This window comes from Ischnura elegans, chromosome 5, assembly GCF_921293095.1.
Source record: "Ischnura elegans chromosome 5, ioIscEleg1.1, whole genome shotgun sequence".
Lineage (NCBI taxonomy): Eukaryota > Metazoa > Arthropoda > Insecta > Odonata > Coenagrionidae > Ischnura > Ischnura elegans.
Genome location: NC_060250.1, coordinates 74,952,635 through 74,976,108, shown reverse-complemented (window position 1 = coordinate 74,976,108; position 23,474 = coordinate 74,952,635). Strand labels below are relative to the sequence as shown.

The 23,474-nt window shown below is 37.7% G+C and overlaps 2 protein-coding genes across 2 annotated transcripts; one reads left to right on the top strand and one right to left on the bottom strand.

Annotated features, from left to right (window-relative positions):
- Positions 1-201: 201 nt before the first annotated feature.
- LOC124159075 lies at positions 202-7,806 on the top strand. The gene is made up of 2 exons (XM_046534593.1): positions 202-410; positions 4,301-7,806. Exons 1-2 carry the CDS (start codon positions 347-349, stop codon positions 7,600-7,602), a joined length of 3,366 nt encoding a protein of 1,121 aa, XP_046390549.1. The 5' UTR covers positions 202-346; the 3' UTR covers positions 7,603-7,806.
- Positions 7,807-19,053: 11,247 nt separating this feature from the next.
- LOC124159074 (transcription factor HES-4-like) lies at positions 19,054-23,390 on the bottom strand. The gene is made up of 2 exons (XM_046534592.1): positions 22,677-23,390; positions 19,054-20,607 (listed from the first exon to the last, which is right to left on the bottom strand). The coding sequence occupies exons 1-2, from the start codon at positions 22,761-22,763 to the stop codon at positions 20,176-20,178; spliced, it is 519 nt and encodes a 172-aa protein (XP_046390548.1). The 5' UTR covers positions 22,764-23,390; the 3' UTR covers positions 19,054-20,175.
- Positions 23,391-23,474: the final 84 nt, after the last annotated feature.

The following is a 23,474-nucleotide window of genomic DNA, read 5'->3' as shown; positions in this document are numbered from 1 at the left end:
CCCCTCTTTATGCTTTTGATTTACCCGATTTTCGAAAAAATAAATGTAGAGGTATAGGGTATACAACACAAAAATAACGGAATATTTTTATTTCGATAAAAAAGAAATCACGCAAATCCATGAAATTCGGCACCACGGAAAACTATCAACGAAAACTATTGAGCGATGATTTAGTTAAGTGACCATAGTAACGGTGTTTAATTATGTATAAGTTTTGTTAACAACCCATTCTCCACATATCTTTGTAATGTTTACGAATTTTAAAGGAAAATGATAAATTATTACTTGGAGTGGTAATCAATGAATTCAGCCCCAGAAATTAGCTGTGTCACGCTCAACAAATGAGATGCTTTTACGGATTTTCTACTTTGCCTTTCTACTTTTCCCGTCATACGCGTCATGGTACCCAAGTAAGTCTGGTGATTACTTATTTTCAAAACAAATTTCACGGATTAATATGAAAATTTGATCAGATCAGCATGCTAGATCTGTCTCAAATATATTACATCCTTCTTAAGTTTTAAATATTGGTTCTATACTATCTATTAATATTTTGATTGAAAAGTATTAAGCATTGAAATCATAAAATCCATTTATACATATGCCTTCACACAGCAGTTTTTTTGCAGTGAAATTTTTTTGAAGTCACGTAATTTAATCCCAACTCCTTTGAAACTCATCAGTGTTAAAACCGCGGTACTTTCTCCAAATCATTTATTTTGATGCACCCATATGTTAAACCGCGCTGGTCCCACTGGACGAAATTCCAGCCCCTCTTTAATAATGCATTTATTTTTATTCCTCGCTAAGAGAAGAATGGTAAACACTTCATATTTTTATAAACTGTATTCATGAGTTTCAACCGGGAGATGGTATTGTCTATATACTGACGTTATAACCACAGAGCATTTTTCTGGGGGATAATATTTTCTTAATGATATCATTCTTCATTGTCTGGGACACGAAGATGTCATAATTTAGTCTGAAAGTTACTTTTAACCACATTAGGTACCTACTTCAAAATAATTAGATTTTATTTTTTCTCTTGTCCAGACCTCTTTTAATTAATGATCAAAACTTCCTGGAGTTTAGGTCGTATAATGCAAAAAGTTTTTTGCCAACGTTTCGGTTTATTTTAAAACCTTTCTCAGGGCTTAGTTTTGCACATATTTGTTATTATTTGTTTTCAAGCCCTGAGGAAGGTTTAAAAATAAACCGAAACGTTGGCAAAAAAAACTTCTTGCATTATATGACTTATACTCCAGGAAATTTTGATCATTACTTCCAAATATTTTATATCGCTTAGAACCCACAGTATATATTCCAAAGGTCTTCCTGAGTTACTTTTACACGCAATGATTTAAAGCAGACTTCATTAAACCTAATTGGAGTAATAATTTCTCTCTTGAATTGCTACGAACTGGTGCTCCTTCGCCAGTTGCGCATTATTTTAGCTAATATTAGATATTCATTGCTTAATATTATTTATATTATATTTATATTATTAGATGTTTATTGATTGTTCATTGCATTTATAGTTAACGCGACAGGCCTCGCGTTAACTATAAATGGAAAGTACTGAAGTACTTAAAGTAACTAAGTAAGGGCTTACAGATTGAACGCAGATCCCAAGGAAGAATTATATTTCTTTTCATTTAAAGAAACCTGTAGAGCGAGGAAAATATTATCAAAATAAAATAAAAGGGATTAGGCAGCACAGAAAGCTAAAGTGAGTGGTAGTGAAATTATTTCCAGGAAACAAAACAGAAAGCCATTACAAGAAACTAAATCGCTGCCAGTTAAACAAATGACATTTGCTGATCATCATCATCACTGGTCAACAATCCTAACATTGGTTTGACGCAGCTCTCCACTTAATCCTCCTATCAGCTAATCTTTTTACACCGAAGTATTTCTTCTCTTTCACATCCTACTTTACCTGTTCCATGTACTTTGTTCGAGGTCTTCCTTTTCCGTTCTTGCCATCCACTTGTCCCTCGACGATTGTATTAATCAGGCCATCATGTCAAGATGTGGCCTATAAGGTTGTCCGTCTTCTTATTAAGGTTTTCATGCGGCTTCTCTTCTCGCCTACTCTTCTTAGAACTTCCTCTTAACGTTTTCGGTCAATCCACTTGATCGCTATCATTTTTCTGTAGCACCACATTTCGAAGGCCTCTACCTTTGCTTCCTCCGCTACTGTCATTGTCCATTCCTCACTTCCGTACACAAGTATAATCCAAATGTAGGTTCTTATAAATTGTTTATTTACTTCCATGTTTAAGTTTCCCGCTGTAAGTCTCTCTTTTGGAGGAATGCTCTCTTCGCTTGGGCTATTCTGCTAATAACTTCTTTCTTGCTCCTCCCATCACTATAGTATCCTTCTTCCCAAATGACAGAATTCATCCACCTCCACCAATTTTCGCTTCCCTATTTTAATGTTAGTCTTCAATTCTTCTCTTCCACTGCAGGCATATGCTGAATTTATTCAAAAAATACACTTCTTGAAGTCGTGTTTAGACATTTTCCAGAAAATCTGCTGACAGAAAGAGATGAACCGAGATATTTCGTTAAATGCGAAGCATATTAATTCTAGATACCCAGGTACCCTGGATTGCTAAAATATAACCGCCGTTAATTGAAAAGAGAAGATCTAACACCACGCAAAAGGGGCACAAAATCAAAATCAAATCATTGTCTTAACTATGCAGGTTTTTTCATATGATATGGCGCCTCTATTTGAATTTTATGGTTTATATTTAGGAAAAAAAAGAAAAATAACTTACTTAATACATTAACTGCAGTTCGTTTGCCAATTTTGACCCTACCTTTCACAATTAAGGGCAAGGTAAGTGGAAAATTATCTCTGATACAGATTTTCCACGGTCAGTGATGGGATCAGCATAGAAAAATGCAAGTGAATGTTTTTATTTTACTTTTTTACAAAAAATAACTTTGGTAACTACTGTGCTTTAAACTTGTCTCCCTCCAAGAAATACCAGTCCACCAATGAGCGTGACTGCGTTCATATAGCTTGTTCACAATGTGCGTTTATCCACCCCTTTGATAAGCACTCTTACCTAGCTATTCCTGTATCATTTGATCGGATTTCTCAGGTCAAATTTTCAACTTTACTGTTCGAGTTCAGTATAAAAGATTCTATTTTATCACTGGAGAATTCGCTGGATTACGAGATTGGTTACTTTTAGCTCACTGCTAATATATAAATTATTTCTCTTCGTGTAGTTTACACGACGTACTTTCTTCTTTGTTGTCAGATAAATTTATGAGAGTGAATCACAGATAGGATTAACTGGAATTAGTAACTTGTTGAATTATGACCGGCATCGCTCTTATTTTAGATACAATTTCTTATGAAGCAGCTATTTGGCATACATGATTTGGTACTCTGGCGAATTTTCTAAGTTAGCAACATATTTTTAATTTAGTAAAAACCAAATTCCACCGACTATTACTTACTAATTTAAACATACATTTGGCATACATGATTTGGTACTCTGGCGAATTTTCTAAGTCAGCAACATATTTTTAATTTAGTAAAAACCAAATTCCACCGACTATTACTTACTAATTTAAACATACTTTTTCTATCCTTTTTCATCGAACTAAGTTATTAATCAAATTAACAACGAGTGCGTTTCCCAACTTTTTCTTAATGCGCAAAAAAGAGTGCTATGACAAATTTTGGATCAAACTACATGTGCCAAAGAAAAATTTCCACTCAGGCGCAATCTGTTCATCATTTACCAAGGCCAGAACAAAAAAAATTTCCGGGGGGTTTCAGCAGTGGAAAGGGTGCATTTCGTGGGGTTTTCAGTCGGAGGGGGTGCGCTTAAAACGATCTCCTTGGCATATTGAGGGGTTTGAATACATACCACCTCCCCCGCTCTCAACGGCATAGCATTTTACTTATACACGCCATTACTCATTCAAGTATGTAGTTATTTTATTTTTACACATAATAAATATAGGGAAAATAACACCTTTATGTGGCTTGTAGATTTAATTATGGGCAAAAATACACATGAGAAAAATACCACTTTTCCAGCCAACAGCAGCGGCATTATATTCATTATACAGCATCAATTCAAAAGGAATTAGTCTTCATAAATTATTCCCGAAGAAAAGTATGGCCTCCAATCCGCCCACAATATTCTTGGAAAAATACACATTTAATTGTGAATTTCTACACGAATGCTAAATTCTTCATCGGGATTCAGCTAAAATAAAAACTTGAATTCCTTTCATACATCAAAAAATTTCTTTTTCTTCCTTTCAGGCACCAAAGTGAGTTGCGATCCAGAGTATGAAATAGATGATCAAAAACTAGTCCCGCCGAAGACACTAAAAGTTGAGTTACAAGGATACAAGAGTATATATTTGCTGGGAATTTGTGGCATCACAGTGTTAATATATTTGACATACACCCTTAAGAGACATCGTTCGTCTCTATTCGGGAATCTACTGAGTGGATGCACGGATATTCAGCAAAACAACGATATGTCAAAAATTGAGAAAGACGAACAGCAGGATAAAGCATCATTCAACGAGGAAAAAGTTCAGCGAGAGGAACCAGGCTCAAAACCTCCTATTGAAATTGTATTGCCACCAACAGCAAAGGAAACAGACGCTGAGCTTACTCTCTGCGAGGAATCTCGGACGGAAGAAACCATTCCGTTTGATAATGAACCAGGAAAGGTAGCTGAGAATGATGAGTGTGAATTATCAATCCCGGATCCAGTAGAAATATGTCCTACGGTAGATGACGACATTAACATCCCTGAAAACACCACAGAAATTCCAAGCCTTGATCTGCCTACATCTACTTCAGCAATAGAAACCGAGTCAAACCAAAAAATGTTAGAAAACAACAAACGAACGAGATCATCAGAGTGCACAACCCCTAAAAATAATTCATCTGCTACAAAATGTAAAGTCCCTGAAGTCAAATCCTCACCTACCAAAGGAAACAGTATCTCCAAGTTACCTCATAAGGTTTCAAAAAATTCTCTAGCATCGCCCAAATCCGCAGGAAGATCAAATGAAGCCATTCCAAGCCCTTCGAGGGCAGCAAAATCGCCCACAGACACGCCAATTAAGAAGAGCGTCAGAAAAGAATCCAGCGATAGTGTCAGCAAGGATGTGTCAACCACGTGTGGACCCTGTGGATGTGGGTCAAAAACAGCTATCGACAAATTAACTAAAGAGATAGAGTTACTAAAAAGGCGAATAACAGCCGCTGAGAAAGGAAAAAGAGAAGCGATACGTGATGGAGACATTTTGCAAAAAGGGATGGTTTCGATAAAGTCATCTTTGAAGACGATGACGGAAGAAAACGCCAAATTGAAAAAAGAGCTGGATATTGCTAAGAGGGACAAAACAGAATCCGTGAGAAGAATCACCGCAAAATGGAGGGAAAAACTAAGCCAGCTGGAGGAAAAGATGAGGCTAGAAGTAGAGTGCGCTTCCAATAAGGCTGAATCGATAAGTTCCAATGTAGCCTCGACCAGTAGTAAACATAAGCAGGACGCGGAAGACTGCCCAATGAAGCCACCAGTCCGCCCTTACCGATGGAACTACAAACCAGAGCCTCAAGAGACGAGTAGGCAGAATGGAGCACAGCCGAGCAGCTATGGCAGTACTGAAGGTGGAATAACTCTCGGTTGGGTTGATGAAGTGAGACGCAAAACTACCCTTGAGAGAGAGAATATTGAGGTAGATGAGAAAAATACTGGAGATCGACATAACCCATCCGCTGATCTTCCGATCAAAAATAACCAACATTTTAGCGAGCAGGTGACTCATGATATCATCGCTAAGTCTGGAGAAAACGAAATTCCAGAAACCACAACGGACGATCATCCCCGGGAAGATGAGTGGCTAGATGATGAGGCGTTCTCGTCCGGAAATGGAGAAAATGACCCCGTTCTACAAGATATAATATCCGAGGCGACTGCTCGCCTCGATGACCTGCGGTCAACAGATGTGTTAGACGACCAGGGAGCTGACTTAGGATATCAAGAGAGTAGCATCCCAGCATCGGAGGTGGGCGAATGCTTGAAATCAAATTTCGAGGAAGTTGCGGGGGAAACTGGAACAGCCACACAGGACATTTCTGAAGAAATTCACACAACAGCTGAAGATTCTATGATTACGCAAGATTCAGGGATTGAAGAGCCATCTCCAACTTTAGAATTGAATTCACTAGATGCGTTGTCGGTGAATACCAAAGGGAAACCTGAAGACTCTTCAGAAACAGAAATCGGGCATAAGGGGGGACGTTTCTTAACTTTAAGGTCCAAAAATATGGACAGTGATATTCCAGTAGAAATTTCTGTCGCTGGCAAGAAAAGCTATACCATTGATGGTACGCGTGCAGGCACAGAAAATGCTAGGTCCAACTCAAAAAGTAGCATCAACCTTGGTAAAAATGGGCTGGCATCGAAAACTTCGGAAAAGATTTGCACAACTAAGCCCCCAGTGCCAAAATCGACTTTACAACGAGCAGGAAGTAAAAATGATTTTGATCTTCGTTCCATGGGTACAAACATTGAAAGTAGCCTCTCTAAGGTGGCGCGAAAAACATCAGGAGGATTGTCTGCGCATCGCTTATCCGCCGGCCATATTCAAGATACTGCCTCGTCACCAAAATATTCTTCGTACACCAAAATGATAGATAGTTCTGAAGCCGATGATTCCGAAGGCGAAAAGCTTATGAGTCACGAAGCCACCGCAGACAAAGTAAATGAAAACGAAGAGAGTGATCCAACTACCCTTCGCAATGGGAGTGAAGCCACTACGCAGGAAAATCAGGCGGAAGAAATACCAGTAACCGAAATATTGCATCCCAGCTCGAACAATTGGACGGCTTTCGAGGAAGAGAACCGCTGCAATGTCATCGATGAAACACGTCACCGAGACCAAGAAACCGTTCAAGTGTCGCAGTTGGAGGCTAGCGATGCGGCCTCTGAAAGCAATCACGAGGTGAAAGAAACATTGGGGACAGTAACACAGGAGATAATGTCCGAGGAAATGACTGGGGTGATGGCGAGCATGCGGGCAGAACAAGCTGAAATTGAAGCTGCCATGAACAGTATAAATATGAGTACACCTGGACAATCCATCAGCGACATGGAACTAGAAGCAAGGAAGTACATACAGGATCTCATATCTCTTAGCTCTACTTTCTCCGAAGAAGAGAAGGAAGCAGTAGAAGAGCTCTTAGGCGGAAGCTTCTCTGGTCGCAGTTTTCTGCAAAATCTCTCCAAGATGACATCACAGGACGAAGAGGCACCAAGTCAATCAGCTGCATCAGACAGAGGAAGCACCGACAACGGTCGCATACCTGCTGGCTCAAATGCAAGCACAGAGCCAAACTCATCCACTGCTCAAACTGGAGGTACTTCGGCATCGGCCCACTCTGCCACGAGCTTAGGACAAGGATTCCTTACTGGAAAACTGAAACAATGCTTCGTGTATGACCCGCAAAGATTGAAAGACCAAAACACTGATGCTTTGAAAAATTTCATGCAAATGGCGGTGGCAAAGAAGACGGATGGAAACAGCAATAGTACTTCTTGAATTCGTCATTGAATTATAGTTAGTTCAATTTCTCTCTCCGTTTGATTCCCCTCCTAAAAGTAATTTTGAGGTCCTTGTCATTCAAATAACTAGAAATCTCTACCAAATATCAAAGATTCATCGTTACCATCTTAGCAAAATTCCTCAATTTTTAAATCGTTCTGTAAACAAATTTTGTGAAATATACTGTTTCTAAATATTGTATTTTGTGAAGATTATTACTTGTCTTTGAGATTCAATCCCAATGAGACGTGAGATCAGTATTACGTATTAGTGTTGTCTAAGTCTTTAATGTGTTACGACTAATATATGTAGGTAATTATTTCGATATGCTCAATACAAGAAAGGCACTTTTTAAAACAACAGGTTGTTCTTATTTTTAAATCCTCCTCGATGAAAATCATTTGCAACAACTTTGCTAGAGCCAATGTTTCTTAAAACAAGGTAAGACTCAATATATCCTAAAATTTATATCCATCATAGAGGACGAAAATTAAAAATTCGGCTCAAGGTGGCATTTATCACAGAATTATTCCATCGCTTCTATTTTCTGTTTGAAGCCCATATTAAGACGAAAGAGAAAGAAACTATGAATGGATTTAAGCGCTCATACATAGATCGAACATTTGAGGCACAACACATCAATGGGAAAGAAGATAGTTTAATTGTGGAATGAAATGTTTCGTCACCATGAGATTTATTGAGAAACAGAGAGTGTACATGAAAGGATGGGAAAATGAAGCAAAAAAAAATTCCGTACGAGGTCGTAGTAATTTGTATTAAAAGCAGGGGCTAATCCCAATAATTAACTTCTTCCTCCAAATTATATGTATTTAAAACTGTACCTTATCCAAAGGAATAAGTACTGAGCTGGAAAGTGATTATTTTAAGTCAAATGAATTGAATAAGTTCTATGAGATATTTGTAACATATTCATTTTTCCTTTTGTTACAACATGATTTCTTCGCGCGCTCTAAAGATAATCGGTGTGGATTTCACGCCACTCAAATTGCACCCGGACATAAGATAATTTTTACTGCCGGCACCCATGTCTAGTTACTACAGAAAAAAACGGATATATCCCGCCTATCCTACCTCCAGTTTTATACCGGTCCACTGAAAAACGGTCGTCAAGAAATACCGAATCATCAGAAGTAGAATCGAGTCATCTACCACTCACTTAACAATATCTATCCGGATGGAAAAACTAATTCGTAATGGATATCCAATGATGCAGTAGACTAGATGGCATGAGAGAGACAATAGTGACCAGTGTAAATCGGTAATCGGAAAAGAAAAATTATCCCTCAATTGGAACATAAAATTAGTAAAATGCATTATTTTTACATGGAATCAGACCATTGTGTAACATTTGAAATAACATCAAATTTCCCCACCATGTATTCTAATTACACCCCTTTTCAATACCACGGTTAGGGTACTCAACCTTGAACTACCTCCCAACAGAACCCCTTCGTCACATTCCATTAAGGAATTCCGGTTTGAGGAAAAGCATGTAAGAGCGATGTAATCAGTTATTTCATCACATTCCGAACTGAATCGAACTCGACGCGTCTGCATCACCCAACGATATAATCGTGAGAAGGGCACACATCCTCCGGAAGGTATAGCTCCCCAAAAGAACTTAACTTGCCGTAACTTGACTTAACCCTCATATGGATTCTCTGCGCCTTAGCGGCGCTCGTGGTTTTAAAAGTGGTGTAAAAATTTTTCATTCCAATGGATAATTCTGAAATTTTCAGTAGTCTATTTTTTCTGCCTTCTTCGTCTACGTACAAAATTTTGTTTGCATAGTGTTGATAGTTTACATTTTATTGGCCTCTAATGAAAAAAGTTACGTCGTTGGATTTACTGCGCCGCTGCGGCGCTCAGTATTTTCTCGTCGCTACGTCGTGGACAGCACTCTCAATGTTAATGTAAGAGCAATTATGTTTCGTATGAAATGCTATAATCTATTTATAATCATATTATTTAATTTTCTCAACTTTATAAACAAAATTTAATTGTTAAACAAAAGGAAAATATAACTATACTAATTTTGCTTTCTATTTTCACTAAGAATTGTAATGTTTGCCTCGGTATGATGTTCATTCATAAAACTTCATATTTTTACAAGAACTATTCGTACAAACTCATGGCTCAAGTTGTTTTTTCCTGGGCCTCCGACTTAGTTTTCCTAGGGCCGATTATTTCCTCGTCGCTACGTCAGGGACTGCACTCTGAACGCTAATGTCAAAGCAATAATGTTTCATATGAAATGCTATAATCTATTTTAATCCTATTATTTAATTTTTAACTTATAAACCAAGTGAAATTGTTTAACAAAAGGAAAATATTACAATACCAATTGTGCTTTCTCTTTTAGCTAAGAATCATTACGTTTGCTTCGTTATAATGTTCATTGACAAAACTTCATCTTTTTGCGAGAATTATTCATAGAAACTCATGGCTATTCAAAGTTGTTTTTCCATGGCTTCCGACTTAGTTTTGCTTGGGCACCTTCTCCGCTCCGCGTCCACGTTACTGCCGTGGTGATAGTCAGCTTTGGGTAAATACTAGAGTGACTCTGTTTAGAATTACTCCAAGCAGCAATTCTAAGAAAAATTTAACACAATGCATTATCCGAATTCGTAGAATAATGCTTCCTCACCGTTGGGTGAATATTTCTCGCTGAATGAGTAACTGTAACTTACCAAGAGATTCAAAAGTTTCACCGACTACCGTGAAGAACACATCGCACAGTTATTGTTATATGTCTTGTACTTTTCATTCGAAAAAAATCCCTTTGCGGCTACGATAGTCTATACAAAATTGCTGGCGTTTATATAGCTACTGATGACGTGACAGTTTACCATTGAGGTGAAATCAAGATAACTACCCAACTAATTTCGTGATAGAAAATAATTTCTCTTTCCTGACGATGAGTTTAGACTTTACATGGTAAAAATCGTTTCATTATGAATAGATGAAAAGACAATTTACCATGAGGTGAAAATTTGTAAACATATATCTCGTTTCTATGTGTACTGAAATGTACAGATGTTTTATGCATTGGGGGTGTTACTAACGTAAAGGGATGAGTGAGAAGGAGAAAGGAGAAGGAATGCCAGGAGGTTGTTTTGAGGTGAAGGGGCGGTAGTGTGTAGACTGCCAAGGATCGGGGAATACCCAGATCGTTAGGACAGGTAGGAGTAGAAAATCCTTATCGCAAAAAAGGTTGGGAGTGCAAGGAGGCAATTAGATACAAAAGCCTGCTTTTTCTTCATCCTTCTAACGCTGCATGAAGGACAGGGAACAAAAGCCTTGTCAAAACGCCCCGCGGTGGCCCTCCCTTCATTCCAAGAAGGTCCAGCTCGGTGGGTCATTAGGGTGGTGAGAAGTTCAATCAAGTTTTGTGGGAGGGGGTAAGAAGGTGGTGAATGACGAATAAGGGAGCTTAGTGGGAAAGTATGGAGAGTCTCAATGTTTGGGTCAGTGAAACGCTAAGAAAGGAAACGGAAAGAAAATTTAAGGGAAGTCCTTCCAAAGTGAGGGTATTTTTGTCACCCCAGAGCATATTATCATCAGTTTCTCACGCAGATTTGGACGAAAAAAAGGCAGCTGCTCATTCTCCTCTACCACCAATAACACATACTTCTAAGAATTTATTTTTTTTGGACTTCCCACCAATCCAGGAGTAAAACCTAATCTTATGCACTCCCACGCAAAACATTTACCCGTCCATATCTAAGGAAACCTTTCGCTTGGGCTACACGTCCCCAGTGGGGGAATGGGGCTCCGTGGTAGGAAAAGAGTACCGACTCTTCTAGCTCCATCTCCAAAGAAGCGTTGAGTTCTTTGACACGCCGCTTATCATCCCATATTATTTATATTTCAAAAGCCATAAGACTTGATTTTTTTAATTTCAGGACATAAGCTCCCAGAATATTCGTAAGATTTGTCTTGATCGCCAGAATCTTGTAAAAATCACGAAAAATACACTCGTCTCTTCACACTTAGCCTACATCTGTTCCGTTTAATAACTTATCTATTAACGTTTAATAACTTATCCTTCTATATACACTGCAAAGATATAACATATGGGTGGACGCATTGAAGCAAAATTATGTCATATGGGCATAAACGAATTTTATTTGGTCATCATTTTTAGCATTTAGATACATAAAATTATAAACAATATAAACATTAAAAAGCGGAGTTTGCCGAGCTCTGCATATCAGAAAAATATTTCAAACAACAATTACTCACGAAATTAAAACTTTCACTCAAAAATAACATACAAAGGGAACTGAAATAAAGAGCATTACGGCAAGAAATGGAAAAGAATGCAGCGTTCAATTTTTTTTGTTATTACTTCAACAATAAGGGTTTAAATCTAGCAAAACACGGTAAGAAATAAAGATAATAGATGTATTTACCATTATCAATCAAAAAATTTGTAAATTCAGGCTAACTTTGAAAGATAATAGCAAAAAATGACGCGGCGCCGCTGCGGCGCCGAGAATCCAACGACGTAACTAATTTTGTAAATCCATATGAGGGTTAATATTACCTAGACCTACCATTCCAATATTCCACCAATAACATAAGCTTCAGGATACATCGTACGCCTGACAGTAATACGAAATATATTGAAACTGGTCGTATGAATAAAATTGTTAAATAGAAAATTTCTAATAAGTTTTAATTTACAAAATTTTATAATTCGATTAGATTAAGCCTGAATCAGCTCTATTTTATCCAATTCCACAGTTTCGGCAAATTAAATGAGATTTATGAACGAGGCATATAGGCTGTTTTACAGGGGACACGTCATTGCACAGTTTAGCGCTGAAAACATGTTTAAATTGCGAGAATGCGAGCTGGAATTAGAGCAGGGGCTGTTTTGCCATCTCGCATCCACGCATGTGTCCTAACCACGGTCTTAGAATATGAGAAGGTCTGGACACTCTCCGTTCAGGCATGGTCATTTAATGAAGCCGTTTCCCGTTGAGGCCGGTAGGGGCGCCACCTATCCTGAAGGGCAAGTTTCCTACGTATCTGTATACGATACTTCAGTAATTATGAACTAATTTATGGCAAAAATGAATATAAACACATCGACAGTGGTTACTAGTTAACAAATTCATATGCACTTAACATCTTAGAGCGAAAAATACCTAGAAATCGTTCTCATACGTGAGTATTAATCAAATGGAAGGCGTTGGATTTCAGCTTCGTCTGCCTCCATACCTTTGTAAAATCAGTTACAGCCATAACGAAAGATTGTCAGCAGTTAAAACCTTATGTAGTGAGGAAAGGTATTTTTAAGGAAATAATTATTTATAGCTCTCTTGTGGTAAACGTTAATATAAGTTGTCATAGAAGCTACGTACGCACCATTGCCTCTGAGCCCATCGGCATGTTTCCACGGCCTTATAAGAATATAGATGTTATTCCTTGCTTTCAAACACTATTAAAAAATATAATATCAGAAACGCAAACGGCTTCTTACCGAGGCCGAAGTGAAATACTTCTTATGAAGTGACGTATGTTAATGTTTTTAATCTCCTGAGTCTCGATCAAGTGATAATGATAATGGCAGGGCACAGCAAACCCAAAAAAATGATTCTATCCTAAGGACGTTTTGCGGGTATAGCATAGGCGGATCCAGGGGGGGGGGGGGCACGGAGGCACGTGCCCCCCCCCCCAGGCCCTTAAAAATATGTTATTTTTAATACGGTCCCATTATCATTTCGTTCGTTTTGTGTAACAAGGTATCCTTCAAGGTATCCCCCCCCCTGAACAAAATCCTGGATACGGCCTTGCTTGTGCCCCTCCCAGAAAGAAATCCTGGATCCGCCCCTGGGGTATAGAATAGGCATATTTAATCGTTGAACAGGGTGAATAATTTCCGGAAGTACCATTATTACCGTCAAAGGCTATTTTATAACGATGCTTGCCTACTCACCAAAGGAATAATTTGAGATTTAAGGAAGTAAAATACCATATGAAAGATAAGAACGAAAGAGATTTTGCAAATAATTTCCGAATAAACTTCCACGAAAACAGTGCAATGGATATAATCCGAGGGATTTGCGGATGTCTGGTCACTTTCAGGTGCTGGCAAATCTGAAATATTATCCCTCGCCCAAAAATGAGATGAGTAGTACGACAGAAACCACAGGCTAATACTGCTAATACGCGGTAAATGTACTTTTCATGAGAGTTGCAGGCACCAGCGATAACAGCTGCATTAAAAGAAATCATCGAAAGAGGTATTAAGAATGAAAACGATACACATTTTTCCAACTTATATAATGTACACACACATCAAATCTACATTTCCAGAATGATTACACAAAGCTATTGAAATTGAGATTATTTATACAATCAATGCAAGGTAATGTCATGAAAAATATATTTAAATACTCACAATTTAACATTTCTATTAATTCTTTCTATTACTAATTTCTATTTCTAATTACTAATCATTCTAAGAGATTCAATTTAGTAGGAGAGAATGATGAATAGTTGATGAGAGCCGTCGCACATCTTGCATTTTCTGTTACTTCATTCCTCCACTGTGAATGACATTGACCACTGGAACAGCAGAACCTGTAATTTAAAATATGTATAAATTTTGGAGCTTTGGCACACCAAAAAAAGGAATCGTACAGCTATTTCATCGCTTCTCAGGGTCCTTGGGGACTCTAAAAAGCGAAATCCCCGAAGTCTTGTGGCCATAACCAGTGGTGCAACGCGGTACCACACACGTCCACGGAATTTTCCTTTTTTCAGTAAATCCGCGATATATATCCACGAAATATTAATGTAGAACAATAAGGAAATAATGCAGAAGACTAACATTCGAAAATGAATGAAAACTAAATCTTAATTAATTACAAAAATGACTATTTCCACTCACCTGTAGTATGCGCTCAACAATGCGGAAATTAACTTACCCGCTAATTCTTGCCCTCCAGAATACGTGGCGCCGCCCCGGCAAACGTGCGTCAGGTTGAGGAAACGACTTCAATAAAAGACCGTGGGTTCCCAATGGAGTGGGATAGGAAGTGTCATGGGGCTGGTCCTAACAATGCACCGCTTTACACGACGCAATTTTAATTGCGCCTTTTGGTACATACGTCAGATTGCTCAGTGACGTGCCCGCGTAAAACGGCCGTAATAGCGACACACATACCACAATTCAAATTCCAACCGACAAATTTCGATTTCTCATCGTCAGTTTCTTGCATCAGGTGTATTCGGCGATCAAAAAGGTTCTCCCACGAAAACATTGCTTGGAAATTCCGTTGGGTTTCAACGTCTCTTTTTGATTTGAATGTCCTTTTCAACTCCCATATAACAACTCCTCCCTGCAGGATCACATTTCACCGCCGCTAGAAAAATCTCCTCGAAGAACCTGCAAAAGAGCCAACGGAAAATCTTTCACAATAAAGGGATGGGGCAAGGTGGGCGTTACCAGCTCCTTGAAGAAAGCTTCCGGTCCTTAGAAGTGCGAGGTCCCCGTCTTGGGGCCAGGGTGCACAGCTCAGGGTCTTAAGGGTCTCTCAACGGCGCAATTCCCACGAAGGGCAAGTGTAGGAAGGGGAAACCCTTTACCCCAGACGATTCCAAGGCGATATATCCCACCCAAAAAAGTATGAACCTTTTCAAACCATTCGCCAAATCAGTTTAGCGATCGGACGGTTTCAAAAAGCTTCCACGATGTATCAATTAATGAAAACCATTGGACGACACATTTCTTTCGCTTGGACAGTCATTATACATGACGCATTATTCGTTTTGTACTTTATCATCTTAAAATTTTCAATGTGTATGAAGTTTACTCTTTACAACATTATCTTTATCTTGATTTTTAAATTTTGCCTATACATTTTCTCCAACGTATTTTTCATACTTGAAGCACAGATAAATGCAAGCAAAGGCTACGAACATTTAAAAACATTTACTCCAAGCTTTAACCCAAAGTAACCTCAAAAATGTATACATTTTCAGCTCTATTTAGAAAATATTTAAACTACGTCTTCTTTTGTGCTGCAACGTTTAATGCCGAAATATGTAGCTGCCACAGAAATTATGATTGAACAGAAAATTTTCACATTTATAAAATAAGAAGTCTTGAAATTTTATTTCTCCCTGAAGCACCTCTGGGTTAGAAAGGGTTAAACGAGTTATACGTCACGCAAAGAGATAAAATACGAAAATAAGTAAATAAAAAGTATAAGTTAAATACGTAACGGAGCAATGCTTTTCCTCAATGGAGAGTATCGGCTACTTTTGTTTCTTATTAAAATAGACACTTGCAATTTTCCACGATTGCAAAATGTATTCCGACGTATGTTTTGATTTAAGTTTCACTTTGAAGATGATATAGCCAGAATAATTTTATAAACTCGGAAAATTGCAATTGTTTATTTCAACATGGAAAAATTCCGCTCCATCACGCTTGGATCTTCGGCTTTTATAGTTTTCTCTCGAATTTCCATAAGCGATCAATTAAGGAGGTTGGCCGTAAATGTTGACTTTTAAGATGATGCAACAGTTTCTCTGATTTCGCCAGTTAAAAATGATCTTGCTTAGGGATCTTGCCATATCCCAGATAAAGTTACGTGAACCCAACCTAGGGACCTGTAATTGGTGCTCCCCATCTCGTTACTACGAATAATAATAGCAACCCATTAGGTTCATCTATGCCACATTTACCGTGGTGCAATGCCCCCGAAACCAAAAATCCTAACATACATCCCCTTCGTATGCGTAACCAGTACCCATCAAACCAAGTCCCTGTACGTATCAAATAGGGAGGGTTTACTACACGGCAGAGTATAACGTTTTTTAACTCCTAAGCCTTCCTACTCTAAAAACGTTTAGGTTCCAAGATTAATTATTTATATATCTGTAAAATATTCCCGATTCTTGATTCCTACCCAACAAATGTTCTGAGTAAAAACCCCCTAATGGAGTCGATAATCAACACCCACGATCAAAAATAGTGAATTACAAAACTGATTTCATTAACAACTCATCAACCGCTGGCATCACCTCCGGCATCGACGATAAGAACATCAGCAGTCTAAAGACATGGAGAGAGAATTTGAAAAACATCGATATTGATATGTCAACAGCTCCTATTTTTTCACTTGTTACCACGATCTCTGTCCACGACTGTTCAAGTTCTATATTTTACGCATTCTTTCGTATTTCACGTAGACGTTGAGTATCAGCGATTCTCATTCGACTACGGCAAAATTCTAAATCTGATGAAAGAATCTTAAGCAAATTCCGAAATTCCTAATATGTTTCTATTAAATGCCATTCTCCATCTATTAATCTTTTCTTTGTCAATTAATCTAAAGATATTTTCATCTATGGCGATTGCAGTTGAAATGGAGCGTAATCATAAAAATTCTCCATTAGAAAATTAAAATTCTTTAGGAATGATGTACACCGTGTTAATTCTTTTATTGTAATGAAAACTATTACTACGTACATCGGTCCATCAACACTCTAGGCAGTGAACTATTTTACTAACGTAAGAAGGAGAAAAAATTGACCTTTTTCAATGCTATGTTACAATCAAAAAATTATTCAATATTTTTCGATTAAATTAGGAGAATAGTTTGAAATGGTGAATTCCTCCATAAAAATCCAACGTTTTTATTGACCGTGTTAAATAAAAATTTAAAATATTAAATTGAGTTTATCCTCCCAATAAAAAGGTGAGATATTCTCCTTAGCAACGGATCAGTCAGGAAGGTCATCCTGTGGGTCCACCGGAGATTCTTTGAGAACAGAGATACCGGTTTCCGAGAGAACTTTCGTTATTGTGCCTAAGGTCGACGCCCCATTTATTCCTAAAGAGTGGATGTATTTCCCCTTGCGAAATTTCCGGTGGTGATGGTTTCCATGCAAGTTACCCCCTTAGACTGGTATGTCTCAGAGCTCATTCATGTTTTATAGCTATGACATTACGTAACGTATCTGTCAGAATAAGATCCATCGCGATAATATATGTCACTAAATTGAGAATTCTGAAGCTGGAGTTCACCTTACAGCTAGATTGATTCGTAAGAAACAAAGAAAATTCATAATTACAATACTAATATTAATTTTCGTTAGCCGATTTAATATATAAATATAATTAATGAAAATACTTCACGGATAAAATGAAATCATTAAATTTTATATTCATTCAGTAGCCTCAACATCGAAATGACGGAATTAAGACATGTGAACGCATTTATGGCCACAACTTTTTTCTAATCTTCTATATTATTTCTACCGAATAGATACCTTTTTCTCAACTTATACGCAACCAAACTCTAAAACTGAGGTACCAAAATGCACAGAATTCATCAGAGAACATGCGACGGCATATTTTACTTCCTAGATATTGCTATTGTTTCCTAAAATTGGTTTTTAAATAATTAAAAAAAAAAGCCTGTAAATATTCCTGACGTTAACGGCGCACAAACTGATACTTTTATTCATTTGCAACAATATCTCGCACTCTTTAAATAACTTTTATCCAAATGCGGCTGATTCCACATTCAAGCCTCCTGTTGATACGTAAGTATGAGTCATCATGTGCGTTTAACACAGGTCCTCTGACTTCAATTTGCACATGAACATTCCAATTAAATTAGTACATAAGACCCTGTATTTTTTTTCTACATTTTATACATTTTAAAATTAGAAACGCGCCTATCCCTCTGTGGACCTACATTGAAAAGAGCGGGGGAAGCCCGCTGGGAGCGGGCGCTGCCCGCTCGTACCATTTAATTCGCTTTTCCGGAGTCAAGGAAGTAAAAAAAAAAAACAGCGAAGAGGTAACTACGAATTAATGTATTATGAATATATTAATTTATGCATAGATTATTGTAAAAACAGTACCTTAGGGAATATGGCCCTCAAATTGAAACCTTTCTCAGCTAATATTCATCGCAGCATCATTTCAAAATACTTTCCCGTAAAAATTCAGATAAAGGTCGGATTTCTTCCAATAAATGGTGGATAGAGTTTGGAAAACTAGCAAGATAGGTTATGCTCTATCCACCGCTCATATTCCATTGCGTTTTAATCTGTTATTTTATACCTAGATATGAGGGAATTATTTACCCAGCCTCCGCATTTTCCGTTCCGTGAATTCATTTCACGGTTTCAGCGCTGGGTTTCCTGAAATATATAAATCAGAAACGTATCCTTCGCCATTTAACTCTGATTCCATAATTCCCAACACTCATGACCCAACATGAGGGCTAATTTTTCTAAGGCTGCCGCGAAGAAAACAAATCCCGAGGCATTCGGGAAGTATTTTGTATTGTCTTTTTCAGCTCCTTAATTGCGTTCTTCAGTTAAAAGATTATAAATTTATAAAAAAATCAAGGATGGATTTGGATACTGAATGAGAAAAACTATTAATAGTAAACTCGATATCATCATTTTTATTTCTAAATTATTCGTCATATTTACAATCACAATTCATTTAATATATTTGACACACATAAACGTAAAACGTTGATATGCGTAAACGTTATACGCATGATGAAAAATTAGTACGCATAACCTTTATTCAAATATCTTTTGAAATAGGCCGACCACAACATCTCAAATGGGGAAATGATTATTTTGCATTCAACAACAAATTTGAGGAGCTTCTTTAAATTAAAATGACACAAAAATAAATAGTCGATAAATAATATTACGCGGAGCAAATGAAGACTCAAACTTGTGGTAAATAAACATGAAATGGGTAGACTAAATTAACATGTTATCACAGAAATATAATAGAACCACACTAATATAAATATAATATCGGTGCGAAATAAACAACTACTCCCCGATATCACATTTTTACACACAAACAGATAGATAATTAAGAATGCAGAAAGAGAAATAGAATGAGAAAATAAGACTATTTATCGCCATAGTCTTTATATGTCACACAGAAGACTAAAAAAATTAATAGCAGTGGCTTGATTCCACCCATTATAGGCTGCCGTCAAGTAAAAAAATCATCGATGGCATAATGGTCAAGGAATTGGAAGGAAGTAACTCATAAAGTCTACAAACCTTTCTAAATATCTTTGCTATTGGGAGAAGATTAATGTTTTCGAGGTTTAAGGAAAGATATCTAGTCATTAGATATAATGTAATCTACCAATATTGACTGTCCCCAAAAATCTAATGTTTGCCTCTCAGTACCAAATACATTCAAAATGGATTTAAAATTAGTTATTTGCAGTTTGTGCGTAGTTCGTCACCATAAACTACACACAAAATATCTTTTGGCCAAAACAACCGCGACATAATTTATTTAACGGTGTATATATAGTATAAATTCGGTACTGAGCGATAAATTTCCATACCATCACGAACTCATTCCTATTATACATATAAGGTAATGACCAAAGAATTCGAAAATGAAGAATTCCTTCACTTCACCAAGCGATTTTTGATCACAGTAGAGTGCTAGTACAATGTTTTTTTTTTCGTGGGAACGAAAAAGGCTTTCCCAAGCGTAATTTACAAGATGACGATATCTCCTTAGGAGGGAGGCCTGCTTGCAACTTGCCAAGGCCTCCAGACCCGACCGCGACCCTGTGACACCTCCTTGCCACCTTCTCGCTGATGGGCCCCCGCCTTCCCAGACGACCCGGGGGGCGGCTGACGACCCCTTTCGATCCCCTGTGCAGTGGCGGGCCTTTCTTCACACCCCGGGGTGGGCGGGTCTTCCACCGAAGATAAACCCTTTCCTCCCTCCCAGCCGGAGCAACAAAGGAGGGGTCCCCACTCCCAAGAGAGTGGTCGCCCCGCTGTCTCGCCATTCACTTCGGCCTCTTGGGGGCGCCGGCGACCCACCGGACCCACTGTACATTTGCCGCCGCTGTCCGCCTGGAGGAGCTGATGCAGCCGTTGCAGGTGCCGCACCGTCATTTCCAGTATGTCAGCCTTTTCCAGTTTCGCCGGCTGCGGTTCCTGCGCAATCGATGGAAGCATTTGTTAGGTAGTCGCATAGGTATTGACTATCTCTAAGATCCCAAATGAATAAGATGAAATCTATTCTTAAGCCCTGGTTACATAATATATTAACACGTACGAGTTAATGTCTAAATGTATGAACGCGCGAATGATAACGAAAATGCACCGTGTAACCACTCAACTTGTGCGTATGTATGTAAATAAAATAGAGTCTGTTCTAATTTGGTTCATGCATTCGTTCATGTTCCGTTTCCGACCCACAAAAGTCATTTATGCAAACAGACGTTAAATCGTACGTGTTAATGTACTGTGTAACCAGGCCTCAAGAAGGCTAGCTAAAACGTTATTTGGCTCTCTCCATAATACATAATAATTATAATCCATCGACTAACCACAAAATATAGGCTCCAACTCTAAATTTTCTTGAAATTACATTTAACAAATCCCATTTTTTTCGAGATCTGACGGCGATCCTCGTCTTAGGATGCGAAAAAATGTTGATTAACATCGATTTCGTTTCGACAAAAAAAAACTGATAAAATATAAACTTATTTTAATAAACATGATAAAAATTAAATTCGGTTCGTCTCCCGACTAATGTTTGAGTTATTATGCCACTAATAGAATAATTACAGTCAAATCACGTTAGTGAGATGAAAATGGGCTAAGGCAACATCAGCTTTTACAATTAGAGATGTCTCTGGAAATTGTTGACTAAGATCGCCTCAATTTTATGAAAAAAAATTGTTAACCTAAAAACATTAGGATTTATTCACACACATTCTCTGCGCCCGTATTTCGATTTCTAACCAAAATGAATGTGAAATATGATAGAAAAATACTTTAATTATAAGTGGGAAAGTATTAAAGGATTCAAGGACACAATGATAATGCTGGGGCTAGTCTTCGCCTCCCCCAGATAAGAGGTTTTCTGACGGTAGTTTCGGAATGACTGAGTAAGCGCCAACATGCCCATTGCAGCATATTATTAGCTACTGACTGTGATCATGCTCTTCATTGTACCCAAGAAACAATATTTTTAATAATAAATCCTCCGATTTCCATCGGTGTACCGATACAGTGACCTACGGTTATTTATTGTAATTTCGTTAACATAAATCGGATAAAATTCCGTTAAAAAATTTTCATCGGAGCGTTGATCATAACACATAAAGATAAGATAATATAAACTAACAGATTTTATTCAAACACTAGATACCGCAACATCCGCCGAATGAGGGACAAGAATTTTACAAGAACGATAAACGAACTCACACCACCACCAAAATGTTTGGAAACCTTGATTTTGCTGACGAAAAAAAGTTTATGATTCCCTCTACGTGGAGCAACCTCACATAAAACAGAGCTACCGAAAATGATAACTAACGTATCATTTTTGCGTGAATTGAGGGACCAAATAACTGGTACAGTACATCGAATGGGATGAAGGAGGAACGAGAAGAAATTTGAAAGAAAGTTAAGACCTTTCGCCAACTGCAACGGCCACTTTCGCGCATATGACGCACACGGTCGTGAAAATATATCTCTTAATAAAATCCATCTGTTTAATAACATGCGACAAAAATAAGAGTTTTCAAGTTGGGATTCGGAAAAAGTGTTTTCCATTAGCAGTTTGATAATAATAGTTAGCCACAGGCAATATTTTCTGTACATATGGATGCCAAGCAGAGATAAAATATCACTAAATGTCTTTCTTGAGTGGAATGACAATAAAAAAATCCATATAAATTGTGCTGGAAAACAATTTTATTCTATACTGAAGGTAATTACTTTTAAAATAGCTCATATAATGCACAAATAATTTGGCCAATTTAAACATAATTTAATGCCCTGATCGAAAAGGTAACATACCTGATGCAATTAGTAATATTTTGATTAATACTTGATAAAGAGAAATTTATTCACTAAATAGCACTAACACCCCACATAACTATTAGCTGTTCATTAAAGAAGTTAAAAAAGCAGCCAAGGAAACTCGGCTCTTCCGAATACTTACAGAATGTAAGAGAAAGCGTAAAAAAAACTGCCTACAGAGAGAAACTCACCTCCTTCACGGTGCCACTGTAGCTCAGTATCATTTTCTTCAATTTTTCTAAACTGCTATTAATCCTTGCTCGTCGCTTCTTCTCCATCAAAGGCTTTCGTATCTGAAAATAAATTTTACTGTACGATTACAAGAAGAAAATAAGGAGTTTAGTTATGAGACAACTTAACTCAATTTAGCATTGTTTCAGGCACTTATATGAAACAAAAGCTTTAAAATTGCTTACCTTTCTGATTTCTGTGCTTCTAGCCGACTTGTGCGAATATGAGTTTGATAAGCTCATAATCATCTCAGGGAGTTAGACAGTAAAGATGTAACCCGGCCCCTCAGTCGACGATGCGAAGGGTTTGCAACTGCTCCGAGCAAAACAAGACGCTGGACTGGTGAGAACCTTTCGAAAGAATAGCGGCATTTCCTGTTTTCCGATTGGCCGTTCGTAAAGGGGTGTGAACTTTTTGTCGACGCCAAGTAGACCAATCCTCGACAAGCAAAATGGCGCGCTTTACCGACGCTCGTTACTTGATCACACATTCAAAAATAATTAATAATGCTCTTAAAATCTACAATGGGCTACTATTCACGATGATTTCCTTGAAAAGATTCATTGGAGAAGCAGCTATATGGAAATCGTAAATGAAAACAACCAACCGTATCATTTACCTCCCGCGAATTTCGTAGTGACTTAAAATAGTGATTTACCTTACGCTAGAGTATTTTTTACCCAAGTTTCACCGCATGATGTTTTATTAAAATAAATCAAAAGAAACACAGAGAAGGAAGAGCTATATTTCAAAGTCTA

Coding starts and splice junctions, on each gene's coding strand:
- LOC124159075 (XM_046534593.1), top strand. CDS start 347: ATGCTTTTACGGATTTTCTACTTTGCCTTTCTACTTTTCCCGTCATAC. Junction 411..4,300: donor ATACGCGTCATGGTACCCAA/GTAAGTCTGGTG, acceptor TCTTCCTTTCAG/GCACCAAAGTGAGTTGCGAT.
- LOC124159074 (XM_046534592.1), bottom strand. CDS start 22,763: ATGGAGAAGAAGCGACGAGCAAGGATTAATAGCAGTTTAGAAAAATTG. Junction 20,608..22,676: donor ACAGTGGCACCGTGAAGGAG/GTGAGTTTCTCT, acceptor TCGATTGCGCAG/GAACCGCAGCCGGCGAAACT.